Here is a 23,026-nt window from a genome sequence, read left to right as displayed (position 1 = left end):
GCCCCCGCGGCCGCCCAGTGCCGCCAAGCGCGGCGCGGGGGTGGCCGCTGGCGGCGGCGTGGCCGGCGGGAGGCAGGTGGGGCACGGGCCGCGGCGGCGGATGGGCGCGGCGGGGCGGGTGGCAGGAGCGGGGAGAGGTGAGGCGAGGCCAGACCAGGTCTCGGCGCGGGGGGCAGTCGGTGGTACGGGGAGGGGGTTTCCCCGGCTGACCCCCGTGTCCCTTCCCGCGGTAGGTGGCGGCGGCCCTGGCGGCCTCCCTGAGCATGCTGTACCTGGTCGGGCTGGGCCTGGGCGATGCCAAGGACATCACGGTGAAGGGGCTGGAGGCGGTGAGGCGGTGCCGCAGAGTGTACCTGGAGGCCTACACGTCCCTCCTCACGGTGGGCAAGGAGGCGCTGGTAGGTCCCGCCGCCGCACGGGGCCCCGGCGCTTCGTCCCGGGGGGCAGGGGGTGCCGGGGCTGCGGCCAGCAGCGGCTGCGGGGGGGACCGAGGGTGCGTGGCCTCGGGAACAGCGTGTGCGTGACCCTCACGGGCTGTAATTTATAGGAGAAATCATTTCGCTGCCATGCGAGAAGACTGGAACGAAAATAAAATCTTCCTTCCTACAAGTGTAGACATTAGTTTTCATATCACATTATCACAATGTATGCAGGTCCTGAAATGTTGGAGAACTTGGTTAGAAAAACATATGATCTGTTTACAAACAAAACAAAACAAAAAAATAAAAGACGTACCAGAAAAATAACATGTTTTGGAGCCTTGGACTGGTGTATCGGCCTGAGGTATTACGGTGTGCCTGCTGGGAATAACGTGTTTAAGAGTTTAATCAGTCATATTTCAGAGCTTCTCACTGCACAAGTGATAATAAAATAAAACCCAAATTATTAAAAAAAATTAATTTCCCTGTGCATTTTCTTATTTTCAGGCAGATTCTTTCCCTTAAGAGCATACTAATAGTGTCATACATTTTTGTCATATTTGTATGAGCAAGAGCCAAAACCACGCACTTCTGCAACATCAATGTAATGTCAACAAACCTTGGTTTTCAGTAAGGAAAAAAAATAATTCACGCCCCAGACGTTTCTGTGTTTCCTTGTGGGCCAAGCTGTCTCGCTATTTTGGGACTTCCAGAACACGCACGGTTCAGCTAGAGATGGGCTGTTGAACAACACTGAGTTAAGCTTTTTCGTAGCCAACACACCTTATGGAAGAAGAAAGTAGTAAAAATGTGCGAATTCTAATTCTGGTAGGTTCACTGGTCATAGAAAGATAAAGTTTAATGTTGAAATAATACCAAAAAAAGAGCTCATTTACCCACAGAACAGGGGTCTTGCCCCCAAATGAGCTGTCCTGTTTGTGTATTGGATGCTGTATAGCCATAATGGACTTGTATGCATACCTGTATGCACATACAGCACATGAGACACTTAGCTTGTAGGCAGCTTGGTTTCTAGATACAAGCTAGGTTAGAATATTTGGGGCCATCTCTATAGTGTCTGCTGTATTTTGTAATGAAGATCTACTCTGTTTTTCTGGGGTTTTTTTTCAGTATACACAAGCAATTGGAATTGAAAGTAATCCATTCAAAATAAAATGTTATTGTTGTTCTTGGATAGTTGGAAAACTGCAAAATAAAAATGATTACTTGGCTATTTTACTTTGCAAAATCTGCAATCAAAATCTTGGTTATTAAAAAAAATATTTATGAATTCCTGGTCAGTTGAAAATAAAATATTGAGTAATAGAAAAATGCTGAATATTTTTGGCATGGTTGTTTTGGGGAGTTTGTTTTGTTTTTTATTGGTTTAAGTCTTTTGGAAACTTTGAAGTCCCAAAGATGAAGTAATTTGAAAAATGATCAATAAAAACAAAGATTCTGTCTTACCTGAAACTGTGAAAGAGGGAATATAGAAATTAATCACCAAGTGTTGATATTACAGTTCAGTTTACATACAAGTGACAGCACTGAATGGTTTATTTAGTACTCTGAAGGCCAGTCTCTCATAAGCAACATGAACAGTTACGGGAAAGCTCTTGAGATAAAGAACAGATCTTTTCTTGGATTTCTAGAAATCCTCCTGTGTTGATGCTTTTAAAATCAGATCTCAAAATTCAAATGTCATAACCTACGGAGTTTATCTTGTTGGCCTAAAATGTATATTAAAGGCTATTTGATGTCAACCATCTAAATCGGCCCTTAATTTGGTGAAAGAGCTGTGTGGACGCAGTGGCCTCCCAGTGAGTCTACATTTTAGGTTTTGTCAGGAGAGTGCTTTTTATGTAGTCTCTAATTAATGTGCCTTGATTTTCATTGTGGAGCAGTCTCAAAGCATGCAAATAGATTCCATTAGATGAAAAAACTTAATGGTGTACTTCTGGGAATGCAACTGCTTTGCTCTGTGGTGTGCATTCGCTTACAGTACTGGACTAAAGTTGGTCTGGTTCAATGGTAAACCCACCAAAAAGTTATGTAGCATTGTTACTGAGTTCTCAGCACCAAGTGCTTTGCTTTATACATCTGCTGCTGTTGTGCTAATGTGCATCTAGTGTAAGATACCTAATAAAAACAAATGGATTATCAAAATTTGTTGTAGTTTGTCTAGTATGGACCTCAGCAGTACTCCAGGGTGGCTGTCAACTGTTCTGAATCACAGATAGAAGATTGGTGTATACATTTATTTGGTCCCCTTTCTATCAAATCTGTACAGCTTGTAGTCTGTTTCGTAAGGAAAATAATATCCTTATTTTACAGAGGTAGAGAACCATCCAAAAATGGTGAGGAAGTCATCTACAGAAAGGGAACTGAACCCAGTAACAGAGGTCCCATATCTAGTACTGTAGCTATGGGATGGATATTTTTATGGAAGCATTACTCCACTTCTGTACAAGTATGATGGTTCTCATGTCAATTCACTGTTCTTTGTAGGCAAAGATGATTCTATCATTGAAGTCACAGGAGAAGTCAGAGGAAAATCTTTCTGGACCGTAACTGACTTAATTGCTTTATCAATTTGTTAATATTTGTAATACCACCCAAACTTTCTGGATACTATTTAGAACAAAACCAGCTTTCTTTGTCTGTGCCCTGGAAAAAAACCCTTTATCTGGTCATATGAAGAGCACATGAAATGTATGTCTGTAAGACCCATGACTTGGAGACAGATAGGTTCAGGATAGTCAGACAACATGTTCTTAGCACTAATAAGTTTTATTACACGTGTGAGATTGATTCTGGAAATAAAGGCATTTAAAACATACAAAGAGACATGATGATTACTGAACTGCTGGAGAACAGTGAAGGATGTGATCATATACGTGTATGCCTGTATACTTAGTGAAGTATTTCTTACAGAGAACTGAAAATGAAGGATTAATGTGAAATCATTCATTAGATGTGGTATAGTTAGAATGTGCTAAAGAAAAATATCAACTAGGTCGTGGTATAGCTAGTGTCATATTTGTATCTGGTTTGATGTCAGCATTTTAACTCACCTAAGCAGTTAGGCTCAGACTTTTAAGAGGGGATGCTTTACAGCAGGATGACCAGTTACATTAACTGTACCTCTATGCCTAGAGTCCACCCAGGTACCTTCAGTATGCAGGTGTGATTGAGCTATGTTTGGAATAGCTTCTCAACTGCACAGCATAAACCCCAAAGTCCTTATCAGAATAATGTGCTTGACTGATTTCTGTCAACTTGGAGCTGCTTTATGGGAAGCTCAGGTGTTCTTGCAAGGGGAGGCAGGGTTCTGTAAGACGTGTCAGACTGCTGGAAAGTGTCCATTGTCTGCATTCCTGAGAGATACTAAACCACTCCTGAATGTCTTACTTTGGTGTTTTTTATTAATTTCAATTTCTAGGAGGAGTTTTATGGAAAAGAATTGATTTTGGCTGACCGAGAAACAGTGGAACAAGACGCAGATAGCATTTTAAAAGAAGCTGATGTTTGTGATGTCGCATTTCTTGTAGTTGGTGATCCTTTCGGGTAAGACAAAGCAACATTTTAGTTACTGCTATAGTTTGTTCAGTCTCTCTTTTTCAATAGGAAGGAGCCATAGTCCATGACTAATTCTTTATGAAGAAGCTGATTTTCAGACCATAAGCACTTTTTATGTCTTTCTATATTTCGTATTGCATTAAAAATATACATGCAGTTGTCTACAGTTTATATTGCTTTGGAGTTTCCTTGCCCAGCTATCCCTTGTAGATAGGAATGTGGACCCTCCAGGATATATGAATCTTTCATTTAGCAGTCACTTACCATTTCATTCTCCGTGCTAGCTTTTTACAGGTAATATTTTGTTCCATGTTTTATCTGCTAACAGAAGAAATTCTACGATATCTCGTAATTAAGAAATGTGCTATGTTTTGAGAGAGTGTTCTTTTAGTTGCTCTTCATACTTAAAAATTGCAGCTTTTAGGCTCAGGTTTTTTAGAATGAATGCTGATTGATGGTTGTACAGTGCTTCTGCTTTGATATATGCTAGTTTTTAAAATCACTTAGGTCGTTATAGATGTCTTCTCATTTTGGTTTATTAAGCCTTTTGTTTCCACTTTTTATTCCTGCTGAAAAGTATAGTCTTTTTCTATCACCAGAAGGATCTCCTTCTGTCTTTTCAGTCAGGCATCATCAATCTGTAATGTCAAGCCATACAGAAGAGCTTTTAGTCTCCAGCTGGTGATTCAAGATTTATACCACAGTGTTAAGGGGCACAAGAAAAATCAAATCACTGAGTACCCTATTTGTGAGTGAAAAAATAGAGTTTATGAAAAAGAGAAGCAGTGTGCACATCTGTCAAAAGCGGATAATTTATGTAAATACAGGTTGAAGGGAACTGGCAAGAGAATATTGTATTAAAGTATGGGCAGATGATGCTGTATTGCAGAAATATTGTTTATTCTTTCAATGCATGTTAACATTAAAATTAGGATTCATGTGGAGTGTAGAGCCACATCACCTGTGCCCTCATGCTCTGAGTCAGTGATTGATACAACTAAATACACAAGATGAAAAAGAGAAACCTACACATACTGAAATGTAATCAGTACTTGTAAGCACTATCCTGATCTGCCTCAGTTATCATTAGTTTCAGTGTCAAAATACTTCAATTCTGGTTAACATAGTACATCCTTGTAGAAAATGACCCTTTTTTTTGGAATATCTCTCTCTAAATGTTTACATTCCTAGCTCTTAATATTACAGCTAGAACTGCTTCTGTGCCCACATAGAGCCCTAAGGATTTAGGGGTTTATGAGGTTCCTAGGAAAGAGTGCTAAATGTTTTTGTCCTAAGAGAAGCCATATGGGAGGAGGATAGAAGCCATGTGACTGTAGCTGATCATAGGGTTCCAAGTAGTCTGCAGGTAAGAAGAGTACTTGGCAGCCCTAGGAAATCTCAGGTGTTGGTGGTTAATGGTTGAAGTGATAAAACAAGCTGTGCCCCTGTCATTCTTCTCACTTGTTCATGGTAAGTTTTTATCTGCGTATGTGGTAACGGCTATGGAGGTACTAGCAGGGACCTGGCAATTTTAGTAGTATACTGGAAAGCCCACCTTCATCTAGCCTGGTCCTGTCATTCATCTTATTACTACTCATAAAACTTAAAAAGCTGTATTAGTGTCAGAAAATGATAGTATAGCTGTTGGTGCAGAGGGCTGCCTCTGTGAAGGCTTTGCTGGTATTAGCCGAGTGCTCTTGAGGGCACTTTTGCTTTTAGTTACAGTCATTATGGACAGATCTACTGGGAGAAAATACTGGCTGGAGCAAATTTCAGTGAATAAAGCCAGCTGATCCCTTGGTCGGTATTAGCATAACCACAAAATCCTCCAGTGCTTCTTGTCCTATGTATGTGAAGGGAATAAAACTAGTCCCCTCTTAGTGCAGGCATTCTTAAATCCCCTTTGCTTATGGAACTCAGGAGCATAGTTTGTTTACTAACCAAAGTGTAGTTTTAGATCACTTCACTGCATTCTTCTAGGTCTGGGAGCCTGTTTGTAGCAGGGTCTCTCATTTCCCAAATTCAGATCCCGCCATTTCTTTTCCCTCCAGTGAAATTAATTTCCTTTTAAAATGATTGATCTTCACAGCCTTGCCAGCAGCTGCCACATTTGCGCCCCAGTCTGAAGCACCTGATCTGCTGATGGGTGCTAGTCAGACGTGCAGCATCAAAAATATCAGACTGAAAATCCGGGGAATTTTGTTAGGGTTACTGAACCAGGCCAGGGTAAAGCAGTCTTCCTATTTAATTATTCTTATTGGCATATGCTATTTCTTTCTTTGCTTCCTTCTTTGGAACGGCCACGCTGAAATGTGTGGTACATCTTGGGAATGAGATGGCTAAGGTCGTTGTTCTGGTTTGATAAATTTAGGTAAGGGGTAGGTGCATTTTTGGATTTCACATGGAAAATGGGAGTGCCTAGCATGTATGTAAGCATACATACAAGCAAGATACATATGTAAACATGGTTGCAGTTTAGAGATTTGTTGGATCTGTATATACTTGCCATTTTAGGACTCTAATCCCAATTGCATTAATCACAAGCCCAGTAATTTTTGCACCAGTCACTGCAAGGTGTGTATTGACGATTAGGCCTGGAGCCAAATTTAGCTCACTTCTAACCTTAACTAGAATTTTCTTAATTATTTCAGAATAAATTTGATCACTTTAACTTAGGCATTGTTAATATAAGTGATTTGTCTTAAATATTATAAAAATTGATTTAGTCAAAGGATGTTTTTTCTAAGGACTGCATGCAGTTTACCTCAGTCTGGTCAGAGTTCTTGTTCGAGTGTGTTGCTTTCCTGGCATGCACTGGTGCCAATGGGAAAAGGCCTGGCTGTGCAGCAAGTGAGGAAATACTGGAGTTTTGTTGAAGTCTATGCCAAATGGAGTTGGCCTTTACAGTTAACAGATGTCCAGCAGACACCTGCAGAAGGCAAAGGATATATGGAACTTTCCCTTTCAAGTACTTGCTAATGCTACTTTAAAAAGTAACAATAGTATTGGTGCTACAGTTTTAATTATGCCAGAGAGCTGCAAAGAACTGAAACGTACTGAGGATGCCTGTATTTTCAGCTAGGGAAGATGACATGTGGAAGCCTTATTGGAGTTTTTACTCTCCTGTAACAATTAGTCAAGTTATTGGTGCCGTCTTGGCACCTCTGCATTGCCTGAGTTTTGAAGGGTTTAATTTTACTTTCAGAACAAACTATAATGCTAGTAATACTAGGCCACTTTATCTTTCCAATATTTTAATGCCTTTCTTTTCTTAGGGCCACAACGCATAGCGATTTAGTACTACGTGCAGTAAAACTGGGGATTCCATACAAGATCATTCATAATGCTTCAATAATGAATGCAGTGGGCTGCTGTGGTTTACAGGTAACATTTTTGTATGTATGCTATTCCACAACTGCTAAACTTGGAATTGGTGAGCTCTTCTACTGCTATGGCAGAGCGTGTCGCAATCTAAAGTCTGAAGATCTGTAGCAACTGTACGCTTCTGTTGTCAGAATTTGTTAACACTTCCTTTTCAGCATGCTACACATCAGCAAAAGTCCCTTTTGATGAGAGCACGTGAAAATGAACAGCAACACTTCTATTCTTCTCTGCTTTCTAACTTCCTTCTGCCCCAGGAAAATTTTAAGTTACTCTACAGATAAAGCCTTGCTCACGTTGGCTTCCTTCTACTACCGATGGTCACTTGATAACTTTATTCTTAAATTAGGTTGTTATTCTGTGGAAAAATGTGCTAGTCTTGTCCTAAAAGGAATACATGCACAAGCCTGTCTATATGCCCAACTCAGATCATAACTAATTCCAAAATCTTGTATATGATGCATTCTTTCTGTTCAAGGTTGACCTGTCTTCACTTTCTGGCCATCTGCCAAGAGAGGAGGGATTTTAGCCAAGGACTAGAACAACAAATTACAGTTTTTGTGCTTCTTGAATGACTAAACTAGAAAATGTCTAGCGTCCCCCAAGAAAATACTTCACTACTTCCTTTTACACATACATAGGTCCATTATTTTCCTGCATGAAAAATGTTATGGCAGTGTATGTATCATAACTAATCGCAGAGGAATTAGTTGAAGCTTCCCCTCACTTGTTTTCACTAATTACTTTAACACAGAACCTGCCCTCTCAAGGTTCAGAGTGGTTCCCTGTGTATGGGAACCCCTAAACCAAGCTCCCGCTTTATCAAAGTGGAAAGGAAGCACAGGAATGTAACTGTACTACAGACAAGACTTGGGGGTTTGAACAGCAAGTTTTCATCACTGAAGAGGTAGCATTCCTTCCTAGCTTTGTATAAAATAACACTTTCTTTTTCATTTTCAGCAAACAACTAACTGACACCCTCAAATTTACACTGACAAACTCCAGTAGCCTTATATCAATGCTGCCCAGCAGCAGAAAATCTGTTGCAATAAGTTGAGTATTATCTCTGTCTTTAATCACATTTAAATGGTTAGAAATGTGAGAGCCCTGTCAGCTGGCAGTTCAGCAACACTGCATTGACAACTGCTCTGAGATGTGAATGCTAATGCTAAAGGGAATGCAGTAGAGGATTCACATTCTTTATAATTATTCCCATGAGCACTTTCTTAGTGATAACCTGCCTATTGCTGTGAGACCTGGGACCAGTGCTGGTTAACATCTTTGTCAGCAACAAGGACAGGAGGATCAAGCACGCCCTCAGCAAGTTTGCCGACACCACCAAGCTGAGTGGTGCGGTCGACACGCTGGAGGGCAGGGATGCCACCCAGAGGGACCCTGGCAGCCTCGAGAGGTGGGTCTGTGCGAACCTCCTGATGTTCAACAAGGCCAAGAGCAGGGTCCTGCACCTGGGTCGGGGCAACCCCCGGTGTCCATACAGGCTGGGCAGGGAATGGGCTGAGAGCAGCCCTGAGGAGAAAGACGTGGGGGTGGTGGTTGATGAGAAGCAAAAGATGACTCAGCAATGTGTGCTTGCAGACCAGAAAGCCAACCGTGCCCTGGGCTGCATCAAAACCAGCATGACCAGAGGCGGATGGAGGTGATTCTCCCCCTCTGCTCTCGTGAGCCCCCGCCTGCAGTGCTGTGTTCAGCTCTGGGGCCCCCACATAAGAACGACATGTACCTGTTGCAATGAGTCCAGAGAAGGCCACAAAGGTGATCAGAGGGCTGAGCACCTCTGCTACGAAGACAGGCTGAGAGGGCTGCAGTTCTTCAGCCTGGAGAATAGAAAGCTCTGGGGAGACCTTGTAGCTGCCTTCCAGTACCTAAAGGGGCCCTACAAGAAAGCTGGAGAGGGACTTTTTACAAGGGCATGTAGCGACAGCACAAGGGGTAATGGCTTTAGACTGAAAGATGATAGATTTAGATTAGATATTAGGAAGAAATTCTTGACTGTGAGGGTGATGAGGCACTGGAACAGGTTGCCCCGAGAAGCTGTGGATGCCCATCCCTGGCAGTGCTCAAGGCCAGGCTGGATGGGCTTTGAGCAACCTGGTGTACTTGAAGGTGCCCCAGCCCATGGCAGGGGGCTTGGAACTAGATGATCTTTAAGGTCCCTTCCAACCCGAACCATTCTATGACACTAAAATTATCTTTTAGGAAGGAAGTAGGCTCCTTGTTGTATAAAATCTACATGTGCAGCAGACAGATGGCAGCTGTCGCATGACTGCACTTATTGGGGTGGGTAATGCCGGAGTCGAGGCTGGGGCTCACCCTTTCCCCTTTTGGCTTCACAGTGGCACAAAGTTTGCTTCTGCTCTCAAGCTGTTGACAAGTAGTTTCTGCTACCCGCTATCTTTTTACTGTTCTTTTACGTTCATTAGGAAGGAAGATGCAAGGCTCTTGTTCCCAAAGAGAATAGATGACTAAGTTTTCTGAAAGTTTGCTTCCCCCACAACTCCAGCTAGGCATAGGAAGGAGTATAGAGCTTCTGGGTTATTTGAAAAAGAGAGCAGAAAACTAACGGAATATATTTCGAACAGTTTGTAAGGTTTTTCACATATGCAGAGTTTTGGAGGTTAGTTTACTATTTATTTCCTTATCCCATGCTGAAGGGAACAGACCATGAAGGAAATGTGATGTTATTCACTCTGGCATTAGTCCCCTTTTCCCTTCTGGCTTGGGAGGGGCTGCCTTCTCATAAGTCAACATTCCTGTTGTTGTATAAAGCATTTTAGGAAATAGTGATCATATTGTATTACCGGACAGACTATAACCAGCTGTATGTTTAACTCTTCATTGCTCCTTACAGGCATAAACAGCAAGTGAGGGGTATGCTACAAAAAAGCAGCCTGTGATTTTATTAGAGTTGTGGTGGAAGTTTATAATTTCTTTCCACAGTCTTTACGTTCATGGCTGTCTCCTGCCATCCATTTAGTTTTGGAGTTATTGTGTTTCAAATGGCAAAGTTGCTGTCAAATATAGCAGGGATTCCTCTTTTGCTTCACCACAGAAAAGGCTTGGCTTTTTTTCTTGTTTTAATCTGATTGTGATACAAAACCTCTTTCTTTCTTACTGGAGAAAAACAGGAAACACCTTTATACGCTGTTCTGAAAGCCATGTGCGTAGTGAGCTGTAACTGCTGATTAGGCCCTCAGTAAAATGCAGCTACAGCCTGGTCTGTGCACAAAAGAACATGCCTTTTGTCATCAGAGTAATGTTTCTGTGCAGCCAACAGTATTCTGGTAGTTGTGCTGTTTTCCCGTACAGTAGTGAGTTACTGAAGTCAGTAGAGCATTCGTGATGCTTTGTCACCTTCAATTCGTAAATATATTTCTTGCCAAATTGTAAAGAAGGGTGAATATCTGTTTTCAAATAGTTGGGGTTTTGGGGGTGGTTTTTTTTTTTACTGTCTTGCCCATTTAACAGAATCAGTTCAGCTGTTTCGAAGGCTGCACAGGTGAAGATTGTATTTGCACAAAGAACAGGGTTATTTTAGTTTTGAAAATTAAACTTTAATTTCTAGGAAGCTCTCAGAGATTCATACAGAGAGCTATAGCCATTGAAAGCAGGGGATAGTGTAACTTAGCAAAGTACTAGTCTGACTGGGCATAAGGCTCTATGACTTGCTCTGGCTTCGTCTTTTATGCTGTTCTTGCTGTGCTTCACTGTCAGATTCCCCCCGCCCCCCTCCCAAGGCTGAAGATCATCTTTTCCCTCAAATCCAAATGCATATAGCCCCGGGGGAGAAGCCAGGAAAAGTGACTGTGTGTGAGTGCCTCTTAGCACATTCTCTGTAGGTTCACCTCTCTTGGCTGGAGTTTGATATGTAGGTATGTTGATCACTCTGACTCATGTTGTAGTGGGGAACAATGACCTGGTGAAGAAAGTCATGCAGTTTGGTATCAATGCACATTACCAGGGAGTCAGGGACAGGGGACAGAAGTCCCCAGGGGAAGGCCAAAATTCTCAGAGAGCACTTCTAGTAGGTGGTAACCGGTGAGACAGTTCAGCTTTCCTCATCAGCAGCTGCACTGTACTTCTGTAGCTTTGCAAAGCTTAGTATTTTAGGTAAGAGGCTTCCCCGTGTTCTATACCACCGCTCAGCTACCCTGTGAGCGGGACATTGCCTCGGCTCGGTCTGGCTAGGACTCAGCTTTGCAAGTTGGGAACAGAGGGGCAGCCTGGCACGACTTCCATAGCTTTATCTGTACCCACACCTGGTTTTTCAGAATAGGGCTGATTGCTAAGGCTCTTCGCCCTAGAATAAAGAGGCAGAGAACTCAGGATCTCTGATTTACACCTTTCCCCTTCCTTCCTAATTTGCATGACATCTGGATTAGTTTGGGATGGTCACTAACCAGAGTGGTGCTTTTGGGACAGAGTTCTCTCTTGACCCCGTTCTGGTAATTTGTCTTTGAGGTAGCAGTATGGATGGTCAAACACATGAGGAAGACTGCATCATGCTGACCTGCGATGCACGTGAAGGAATGATGCAACTTCAAATGGTTTGAGATAATGGCATTACAGTAAAAAAAAAAAGAGGACTGAGAACTAAAGTGCAAAGCTGGATGCCAGCCACTGGATGAAACAAAAGACTAAAATGAGCCACTCATTTACGGGAGAGTGGTCTTGCTAGTTTTGAAAGCATTTACTTTATGTTTTGGTATGGTAGCTAGGAAAAAAACATGTCATGGCAAAGGCCTGCCTTTCTTTTGAGACATACCCACTTTCCACCTGAATAGCTTCAGAACAAACATCTGCATGTCCCCTTGTTTCTTTCAGTGACTCATCTCCATTTTTTTTGTTTGCAGTCCAGTTAATTCTTGTAAGACAATTAAGGTTATAAAACAGTTGTGTCTTTTCATTACTCGCTGATCACTTAAATGCAAAAGCAGTGCTTGCTTTGATATTTTTGAGTCTTTACTGAAGAGGTGAGTACATTTTCAGCGTCAAGTAGAAAAACATTACTTATAGATAAGGAAGCTGAAGGATGCTATCATTACTTGCTGTGCTTACAGTCAAATAGAAAACCTGTAGTAGCTGCAGGAGCGGAACCTTCAAGTTACACCCTCTCTCTGTACCTTAATCTTCAAAAATACTCTTTGTTCTAATAGGAGGGGCTCTATGCAAAGTAGTTTTTTATTCACTGACAGTTAAACCAAATTGTTTTCCATTGCTGTTTAGTTTTTTTGCTTACTACCAGCTTTTGAGCCTTTCAGAAGTTGGCATTTATTCTTAAACCAATTAAAGGTTAAATAATTGCTAGTCACACTGCTACCTTACTCACAACAGCTGTTCCGCTTAGTGCCGTTTGTCACCAGCAAACATGACCCAGAAACATCATTTAATCAGAATAGATTCCTTTTTTTCTCTATTTAGAGACCTTCATTTCAGTTTAGTAACACAAGTGACCAGGGTGGGAAGGACTTATTTGATATTGCTGGGAAGGGTCCTGGGAGGTTTTTAAAGTTAAAGTGACATTACCTTGGAGGGAAAATCGTGTCCTGTTCAAGTTTGCTTGGAGTTTGAGTCTTTTGATAGCTGAATTTTGTTCTGCTCGTGCAGGAGTTATTTCCTAAGTACTGATACAGGAAACAGCCAAGGGAAAAACATGCTCTTCCCTTCAGTTGCTTTTATGTGATTTGCCTCAGCTGCCTCCTGAAGACTGCAATCACGTGTAGTGGGCTTCCCCCAGCCAAACGTCCTTTTCTTCACGGTTCCTTGCTCTCTGGCACATACTAAGGGGACTGGAGGTTTTGGGGACATCTGAGCCAATCTGTTGGTTTGCAGTACAAAAAGGAGTCATAAACCCATGTGTGAATGATAAAAAACTTTCAATTTCATGGGAAGGTTCTCATGAGAGGCATTCAGAGTTGCTAAAGGTCTCTGGTACTAAATAAGATACTGCAAAGGGCTAGAGCTAGGCTTGTGATTGATTCTTATGACCAATTACAAGCAAAAGTGAAATTTGACTGATTCTTGCTGCCTCTTTGTTGATGATTGTCATACTTCCTAAGCTGTTCTTTGGCAACAATATATAATATAAAGAACAGAAGTAGCCCTTTAATCTGACGTATATGGTCTGGAGGGTTGTTAATGGTTATGGAGGATAAGGGGAGAAATCTGACTTGTTAGGTTCCTTTTTTTGAGGATGAGTGTTGCATAGCATCACATCAAAATTCTTATGACAAGGATAAACAAAACATGTCTTAGCTTTTCTGTGTATGTTCATTGGGATTTATCAAGAGGCAACCTGGGAAAATGCAATGTGCTCTACAGTCTCCACATTCCATTGAGAAACAGCCTTAGGAGAAAAAGCTTCTTGGTGTCTGGCAGTAGGATGTGATCGGACTGTGCAGTATGTTCATTTACGAAACACACCTGTCCTGTGAGAACTTTCTGCAGTGTAACCTGTGACCATCTCAGCGCAGAACATAGCGGGGTAGTGTTTCAGTCATATGGGGTTTACAGGCATTTGCTTGTGTATACAGGTGCCAGGTCTGAAAAATGTAGTAAGACTCCTTTTTACCTTCTTCCCCTGACATGTATCCAGTTCTGAACCTGCTTGGAATTTTAGAAAAGGAGGTAGGCTCATAAGTGAAAGAATTGCTTTGTCACCATTGCAGCTGATACAGCAATAATTCTGGGAAAGATGCTGTAAAAATAAATGTCTGTGTTTTGAAATGTTTACTTCTTGGTTTCTCTGCAGCTGCTGTCCTACTGACCTTTAATATCACTGCACATCTTCTCCTGCTGGCTTTAGTACTTTCTAGAGGGGATGGGGGATCTTCCTTTTTTAATTTCCCTATTTGGTCTGAGCTTGTTCCTCATTTTTATGCCCTATATTTTTGTGGTGATTAGCCACACGAATATTTTGAGTGAAGACTGTTTATCTTGACAGCTTCAGGTGTCTGATGTCATTCAGACTGGCCATTAACGAAGTTGCTCAGTAGTTTCATTGAAATTTCGTGCAGGCTTTCCAAGCTGAGATCATGGTACGGCACTTTTTCTGTCCGAGTTTATTCTGGCCTCTCAATCAGCAATCAATTCTGCTTATATAAACAACAAGTAAAATAAGAAATATCATTAACCGAAGGGTTAACAATTTTAACTGAAAACAGACACCTCAGTACCAAAAGTTGTCAGATGTTCTTTCACATTATGTGTGTAAATAAAATAGGAAGATATAGCTTGTTCTGAAGTGATGAAAGTGTGAGCTGAAGAACAGCTTTCTGCAGTATTTTGAGAGAGGCAGAAAACTCCACCAGACAGAGCATAGCCTGGGAGTGGAGAGTGCGGCTTCCTTTCCTGACTTCAGCTATTGCATTGCAAAATTTAAGTGCACAAAGCTTTGCTTAAGCCAATTACTACTGGGGGGTGGGGTGTGTGGGGGTGTATTTCCAAAGACTGAGGTCTTTCAAAATGACCTTTTGAAATTGTTCTGTGAAGTTTTTGAGCATTAGGGGAGAAGGTAAGAAGGTCAGTTTGCAAGCTGAGAGCACGAAATGTCTGTCCAACCATTTCAGTGAGCCCCTTTGAAATTCTGGCACTTTTGTGCCTGAGCAGAATGTAGGCACTCTTACAAATCTGATGATTAGTGCAAGTGTGATGCTTGAGATGTTTTAGCTTGTACAGAGCAGATCTTGCCCACTCCTAAACCCCAGCTGCTTAATGTAGAGTGCAGCACACAGAAGTCCACTGTGAAACTCCATTTGCTGTTGCCTGCCTTTAAAGCTGTGCCAGCAACCATACAGCATGCTTGTTTCACTGAAAATATACAGAGCTCTTCATTGTCTTACTAAACTTATTCTCAACCGTCTCAAAGCATGACATTAATCCTCAGTTTTGTTGTAGTAACACCTTGGTTAACAAACGTGTCACAGTCTTACTCCAATGACAAGCATGATTTCTGGAATTCTGGGGCCCTGTTCAGTCTTTTATGGCTGGTGGAAAGAATATTTTTTAAATCTAAGTGCATTCCATCTCTAGTGGTCCTGCTGTCCTCTGTAGCTGCTGAATCCTTAGGGTAGTAGTGGATTTTTTGGTATTTACTGCTCTCTGCAGCAAGTATCTTAAAAGTGGTACTTCAGGCAGGATTTCAAGAGGTAGAAATTAGAATGCAGCACAGGGATCTGTATTAGGAACACACTGAATCTACATGAGGTACAAAGGGAGAGTTAAAAGCGTAAGTTCTGATACAGTTCTGTGTTGCTTCTTTAATGCAGACTTGCACAGGTGGAAGAGCAGTGCTTACGTTTCTATGAATGCCACATGTCTGCAGACATGAAATTCTGGATAAGAAAGAAATATTTGTGTCTGTGGAAGTGCTTGTAAGGAAATAGATTACAAGTAGTCGTGCAAAATAGGGGTATCCATTTATTGCTTTAGTTCCGTAGCATTCATAGGTTGTTGGTGTACCAGAAAGTTTCCAAAGTAGTATTTTCCCCTCTTTCACTTATAGTAAAAATACGTATGCATTAATGCTAGGAAATCTATTCTTTAGCAGTTTAGTTGGTAGAAGGGTGTAAGTTGTAAACACATTTCTAGGCGGTAATAAAATATAACCCATTCCGTCTTGTTGGTGTAAAAGTTACTTCTGTGCTGTCCAGGTGCTGTGAAAACAAGCGTATTTCTGTGAGACTCTTAAGTACAGTTTTCTAGGATATCAATACTTTGTGGAGATATTCTGAAGTTATTTCTACTGAATAGACAGGCCATTTCTCACAAAAATGTTTTATTCTTTTTTGACATTCAGACTTCAGTTTTAATGCAAAACCTGGTAAACAAAGGACAGATTCAGTGAATCTGACTGGCAGTGCTTGCACAAAAAGGGTAACTTGCCAAACTTCTTGTTGGCAAAGATGATGGAGAATTGTTGTAATGATCAATAGAAACGAGAAAAATAATGATCAGAACAAGTGCTGTAGGGTATACAGTTGAATGCCCAACTTGTTTTTAATATGTGGCATAATGGTTTAAAATATCAGATTCCCAACAAAACCCTTATCGGATAGTGACGTTTTGCCCATTTGTGCATATTGTTTTCTTTGCTAAAAGGCAGAGGTGGAAGTTTCTCTCTTTCAGGGTATCCAAATGCCAAAGGGACTGGGATAAGATTTGAAGTTAATTGTGGCCACTTTCTGCACTGAGTGAGGACTGCTGCTTTTTGGGAATGACTGCAGTGGCTTTCAGGTAGAAGGTGGTAAGCTGGTCAGTTAGGTTGGTACTGCATTTGTTGATGACTGAAGATATACTACCAATGAGAGTAAAGGTTAACTTGCTCCTAGATGCTCTCACAGTGAAGGGCAGAAAGAAAAACTCCTTATTCTAACAGGTTTTGTTCATATTTGGTACAAAATGGAAAGAGTTCTAGCTTGCCACATGAAAAATCGGTAAAACATAGCTTGCTTTGTTTCTTTGTCTAGAGCACAGCCTTGAAATAGTTAACAAGTTACATCAGGAGCACTGCACTTGGTTCAACCTATATTTAGTTTACTGGAAGAACCTTTAGGTTGTGAAATATATGCGGTGTGTTCTTGTCCTTGTGCTAGAATGAAATATGTAAAGAGGAAATGTTTTCAGTAATATTCCAGGAATCTTTGAATAAACACTCTTCCTATCAGCATGAATGGTTAAAATTTGAGTTTTTGATCCCTTGAAAACAAACATGTTTCTGCTTTGATTCAAATTCTGCTTTGCCAGCATAAAGGAGTTACAACCACAGCCTAGTGCTGCAGTAAAGTAACTGTACAGGGGAATCCCCAGATGTGAAGGAGCTGCCAGAGCTGCTTCTACATAGGGTCCTCTTCTCTGCTGACAGCACTCACAGTGCCTCCTGTAGTGGGCTTGGAAAAGCAGTTTTTCCTTCCAGGTTTCCAGAGAAAGTGGGGAGGTTAGTTCACATAGCCCTTGTTTCTCTGGTGGGCTTGAGCAGGCAGAATCTTGGCAAGTTGTAAAACCCGCCTGGGATGGCCCCATTCCAGAGCTGAACTGACCAAAATTGATGTGTGGTTTTGCCCTTTTTCAGGTTGGTTACAGAAACTTCCAAGCCACATGCTGCCTTAGGTTACAGACAGCTTTTGCTTTTGCATCACTGGAAATGATTGGCAAGACTATCGCTTCAAATGCCTTCACCGAGATGAGGGACTTGCAGTAATAAATAGTGTTAAGGTTGAGAATAAGATCAGTGAGTATGTTTGACATAGAATCTGCTAGCAGTATTATATGGGCATAAAAAATGTTGCACCTCTCTGCTTCACGCACAACCTGTCCCTCTCTTCAGATCCTCACGTCCACTCTGTCTTTAGACTGTAACTTCTTTTGCACGGTACAGCTTTCATCTGCAGGAAAGTGCTGTTTTAATACAAATAGTACTGTATCAGTAGAATCAAAACTTTTTTAAGTATTACAGCATTAGTAGAAGTTGCCTAGCCTTCAGCAAAATAAGAAGTCATAATCTTGGTGCTAATTTTAAAAGGGTTTTGCCTTTAGAAGGGCTTCAGAATTAAGTAACAAAGAATAGAACGTAGATTGAAATTTAGTTAATGTATATTGGAAAGGTGAATGCAGAGACAGGTAAAAACTTTACAGGTAGTTTATTAGGTGTTCTTTAATGTGCTTTACTATTTGGAGAATAAAAGAACAACAGTGCATCTCTATTATGAAGAAGAAAAAACCAGTTCACTAATTACAGATGTTGTTAAAAAGAAAGGAGGGAATGCAAAGGAATGCACTAAAACTAGTCACAAGATAGAGAAGTACAGGTCAGCTTTTTTTAGAAGAAAGCATTTTTAATGCAGTGTTTTGTTATGTATCGATGAAAGAGCAAACTTAAGCATCTTATAGGAGAATACTTTCCTGTGGTATGAAACTTCTAGGCTCAGAATTTTTCAGTGTTGCCAGTTGGTCACGATTTTCATCGCGCTGTATTGCACCCTCTATTTTCTTATTGTGTCTCTGTGTTCCTGCATTTGCTTTGTTTTACAGTTGTACAATTTTGGAGAGACAATTTCTATAGTTTTCTGGACGGATACATGGAAGCCAGAAAGCTTTTTTGACAAGATCCAGAAGAACAGGCAGAATGGAATGCACACACTGTGCTTACTTGGTAAGCAGCAGCTACCCTGGTTCCTTAGCTACCATCTTCCGCAGCAGCCAGGGACAATAGTGATAGCCGTGAGATGCAGTCTGTGAGTAAACAAATGTTCTTAGCTAAACTGTACCTTTGAAAATATACCAAAAATGGGAATGTTAGTGTATGTGTACTTCGAGTCAGTTCAGCCATTGTTCATGCTACAGTGGCCAGGAATTTCTTAATTACTCTTCAGAAAATCTGCAAGAAATGATGCCTTGGTGGAAGTCAAATAGGACCAGGAGGCCCGCATTTGCTCTGAAGATCACTGTGATTTTAAGCTAGGTCTAGCTCAGGATCCAAATCAGATTGCAGGGACTAGCAGCTATGTTCTATTGACTTAATTAGGTTAGAGCTGCACACATTTGACTTCCTGGGGAGCTAAATTTTACGTTTAACCACATTTCTATTTTGTAAGGTGGTAGTCTTTTTCCTAAATTATCTTCTCTAAGGACGTTTTGGGAAAAGGTGATTGTCACGTAAGAAGCTTCAATGCTATAAAAAATCCTTGCTGATGATGGAGCTGAAACAGAATACTGCTCCCCATGGCGCTGTCTGATCTTTATCCTACCCAACCATCCTCGGCTGAAAGCCACTTTCTGAGTAACTCGACTCATCTAGGTAACTTCTCAAAGACTATGGAACTGCCTGCATCTAAACTATAAGACACTTGCATATTTGTATATATACTTACTTACCTTTCTGTATCATCTTTTAGGCACAGTTGGGATCTCTCAGTGCTAAATATATTAGTATTTTTAGTAAAAACAAGGTCTGTGGTAACTGGAGGGTCCTGAGCAGGAAACAATGTAAATCTGTAAGCATCACTGCACATCAGACTTTCTAGTGCCTTGAAAGCTGTTTGTTTTCAAAACTGGCTAAAAATCAGAATTCTGGTAATTTGTTTTAAAGAAGGATGACTTCACAAATGTTTTAAACAGGGGTTATTACAACTGTAATATGTTAAAGTATTCTTCAGATATTTTGTATAATCAGTTATATGATCTCCCTTTTTATTATTTTTTATATAGTAGTGAGAGAGTAAAAGTCTTGAAACCATAAAATTGCATTATAGATCTCATGTTTCAGAGACAGCTGTGGTACCTGCAGCTAATTGTGACTCACAGCTGAAAACTTCCAGTTTCCAAATTAATTGTTCCCTTAATACTACTTGATCATTCTGGTCTATGTATTGATCACTTATCCAACTAGACTAGACTACCAGATAAGCAAATGTGACATAAGAAGGTTACTACTGATAAACTTCTGAATTTGAAGTGACTTTACGGACATATTAGCAATTTGGTACACTCTGCACTCATAATCTTGCAGCTTTGCATTTTAAACACCTTCCTTCAGAGTCACTTTGATTTAGGAGTTGATTGTGTAACTTAAGCAATACTGTTTTTAAAATCAAGATTTAAGATGTATCCAGCTTTCACTATGATAATAATTTGGGGGGGATTTGAATACAGATAACGTTCACTTGCCTCTTGGAGAGATTGTGGTCAGTTAGTTTCGTAACGTTGCAGATGTACAGAGTCTTAGCTGACCCCTTCTGTATTTTATTTTTGCCCAAATCCTTGTTATTTCCCATAACAGATTGTTCTAAATTTTGGTTGGAACAGGAAGGAAATGCTAACGAAAGTCAGGTTCCTGCACAGCAGTGAGGTAATAATCACTGTTCATTGGTCAGACTGGTTTACCTTTTGTGACCGCAATGTACTCATGATTTAGGAGTTGTCCCAGTACCCTGATGTGCTTAAACATACTGGTGTTTAGCTATCCTATGGTAAATATGCCTACTATTTGTATACTTAGCAGCATTTTTATTCATTTATATTGCTCTGAAATCTGTGAAACTTGCCCTATCTTTGGGTAAAATCACATGCATAAAATCACACCACTTTGAGACTAATTAACATATGAAACAGTAGAATGTAATCCATGTTCCTTTTTCCTGTAATAGCTCAAGTGTTGTTATAATGTTTGTAGAATCTGCCAATTAAATTAAGCTTTATGTAGATAGAAAACTCAACTGGAAAGTTTGTAGGAAACCTGTGTTTTAATATCCATTTTGTTCTACAGATATCAAAGTGAAAGAGCAGTCTCTGGAGAATCTAATGAAGTGAGTCACCGTTTTGAAAATACATAGAAACACACGGTGTATTTCCAAAGGGGTTTTTTGTACAAGGAACAAAGGTTCTTTCCCATAGTCTTAACACTGAACCTACCTGCTTTCTCCTCTTCTACTTCTCTGTGGCCACAGTCTTTGTTTCTTACAAGGAGTCGGCTTCTTTGTTCATTACAAAGGACGTGGCTTTATTTACAGCAACTGAATGAAGTTGCAGCAGAGCATAATCTTAACTGTTTCTGTGAGAAGCATTAAGTCACAATGGGGTAAGCTTTCCGCTTGGCAAATGAAGTGTTGTTTTACTACTGTTCTGTCCTACGCTGCAACAGATTAATAGCTGAAACAGTGTTCCGAATCCATTGGTCCTTACACTGCCTAAAACCAGCGTGAAGTACCGCATACATACCACCATTTTTGAACAGCTAAATAAGCAATATACAGAAAAAGCTCTTAAGTTCCTTTAGCTGTATTCAGGAAAGCTCTTGCCACATCTTATCGTGTCTCTGCAAGCTGTATGTTTTGACAGTGGCAAATCTAAATGGTTACTTTATACGCATGCTGTAACTCTGGTCTAAATTAACATTTGTGAAGCCTCACAGTATCATTGTGGTTTGTTTATTCTGGAGGTTCAAAATAAAATTTGACTGAATCCACAGTTGGCAAAGAAAGCACTTCATTTAAGCATATATTTCTAGTCTGTAATCATCTGTCTGCAGGGCATTTGACAGAAAAACAGTACTTTGCCCTTGAATTTAAGTGAACGCAGCTTTCGGGAGTAGCTGCAGAACCTGCATATTGCTTCCAGCAGCTGAATTTGCTTTTAGGACTCAAATGATCTGCCAGCTGGAGGCCCTGCTGTTTCACAGGTGTGGCAAGAGCACAAAAGGCTTCTGTCTTACTTACAAATTCCACTCTTGTCTAAAAGGCCCAGCCTGAGAGCCGGGCCTGTTTAAGTTCAATTTCCTGGTCTAGAGGTTTCTTGAAATAAACTGCAAGAATGCTAGGAACAATGAAAGGGGTTATATGTGAAATTTCTCTACTTTTCTTTCCCTACAGAGGAAGAAAGATTTATGAGCCACCACGCTACATGAGTGTGAATCAAGCCGCAGAACAGCTTCTTGCCATTATTCAAAACAGGAGGCTCCAAGGAGAAGAACCAGGTACTATCACCACAATGGTTCTGTCTGCTACTACCCCTCTCAATTCACAGTTATTGATGAGCCTCTGAACTCCACTCCTTCGCTCTTAATCTTGGCATTCTCCTGCTCTGCAGTGGACCTGGGCAGCTTTAAATCCTAGTCATGAGATGGATTTGGCAGAGCTTGAACAGAGTATAGTTCAGTGAGCACAGATGAACAAGCACTAGTGGCTCCTGAAGGTTTAGTCAAAGCCTCAGTTTGGTAACCCTGTACTGTTTCCATCCGTCTTTAAATGTGAGCTCTTTGATCCATTAGAGTTGCAGGAGGTGGAAGGATTCTGAGCATTTTAGATCGGTCAAGCTTCAAAAATTTCTGCTAATTTTATTTAGACTGGTCCCACTCCGCTCTGCATGAATACCAGCATGAATCTAGGTTAACCCAGTGATGCAGAACTGTGATTTTGACCTTGCTAGTGAAGAGCAAACTGTGAAGGATGTTTACTGAGACCAGGGCTGAAATCTGTCTATAAAAATGACTCAGTTCTGTCACAGAAAAATTCTAATAGAAATTAATCTGTCTATACTTCTCCTTTTAAAAGTTGAAATGCTGTTAAAATGAAAATCCTTTAATTTTATCCTTTAATGCATCAGAAGCAGTAGTTCCCTCAAAGGGAACACAATTCCAGAATTAATTTCCTATTCTGCTTCTGCTGCCTTCCCGCTTTTGCTTATAAACATCCCTAGGATACAGCTTGGTTTTCTTTGACAACAAGCTTCTTCCTAGGCCACTCCAAGGTTTAAGAAAGCAGTGTTTAGGTTTAAGCATTTTGAGTATTTTTTCCTTTATGATAGGACCATTAGTCAATAAATTAAGCATTTAATCTCCTTTCTTCCAGGAATTACTGAAAACACAGTCTGTGTTGGCCTGGCACGTGTGGGTGCACCGGATCAGAAGATCGCTTCAGGCACACTGTATCAGATGTCCACAGTGGAATTAGGTGGTCCGCTGCATTCTTTGGTTGTTACAGGCACTATGCATCCTCTGGAATTAGAAATGCTTAAGCTTTTTTCTGTAGATAGTTCCAGTTTTGAAAATAATGCATTTCAAAAGACCACTTAAATAAAACGAAGCATTTAAATTTTCATTCCGTCTTTCATGTGAAGATGTTCCTGTGAATATTTAG

General features: G+C 40.8%; 1 protein-coding gene and 1 long non-coding RNA gene across 4 annotated transcripts; one reads left to right on the top strand and one right to left on the bottom strand.

Moving 5' to 3' along the window:
• The first annotated feature begins 34 nt into the window (after nt 1–34).
• DPH5 (diphthamide biosynthesis 5) lies at nt 35–22,987 on the top strand. Of its 3 annotated transcripts, none has more exons than XM_037404940.1 (8): nt 35–76; nt 234–398; nt 3,862–3,986; nt 7,274–7,382; nt 18,426–18,546; nt 20,659–20,698; nt 21,761–21,864; nt 22,739–22,987. In XM_037404940.1, exons 2-8 carry the CDS (start codon nt 264–266, stop codon nt 22,960–22,962), a joined length of 858 nt encoding a protein of 285 aa, XP_037260837.1. In that variant the 5' UTR covers nt 35–76; nt 234–263; the 3' UTR covers nt 22,963–22,987. The 3 variants fall into 3 exon arrangements, with proteins under 3 accessions (XP_037260837.1, XP_037260839.1, XP_037260838.1); XM_037404942.1 differs by having other exon boundaries at nt 58–79; XM_037404941.1 differs by lacking the exon at nt 35–76 and adding an exon at nt 108–137.
• LOC119155850 lies at nt 10,805–18,426 on the bottom strand. The gene is made up of 2 exons (XR_005106873.1): nt 12,924–18,426; nt 10,805–11,697 (listed from the first exon to the last, which is right to left on the bottom strand). It is a non-coding gene; the product is annotated as an uncharacterized LOC119155850 (long non-coding RNA).
• Nucleotides 22,988–23,026: the final 39 nt, after the last annotated feature.

This window comes from Falco rusticolus, chromosome 11 (assembly GCF_015220075.1).
Source record: "Falco rusticolus isolate bFalRus1 chromosome 11, bFalRus1.pri, whole genome shotgun sequence".
In the NCBI taxonomy this organism is placed as follows: Eukaryota; Metazoa; Chordata; class Aves; order Falconiformes; family Falconidae; genus Falco; species Falco rusticolus.
This window is presented reverse-complemented; position numbering and strand designations above follow the sequence as displayed.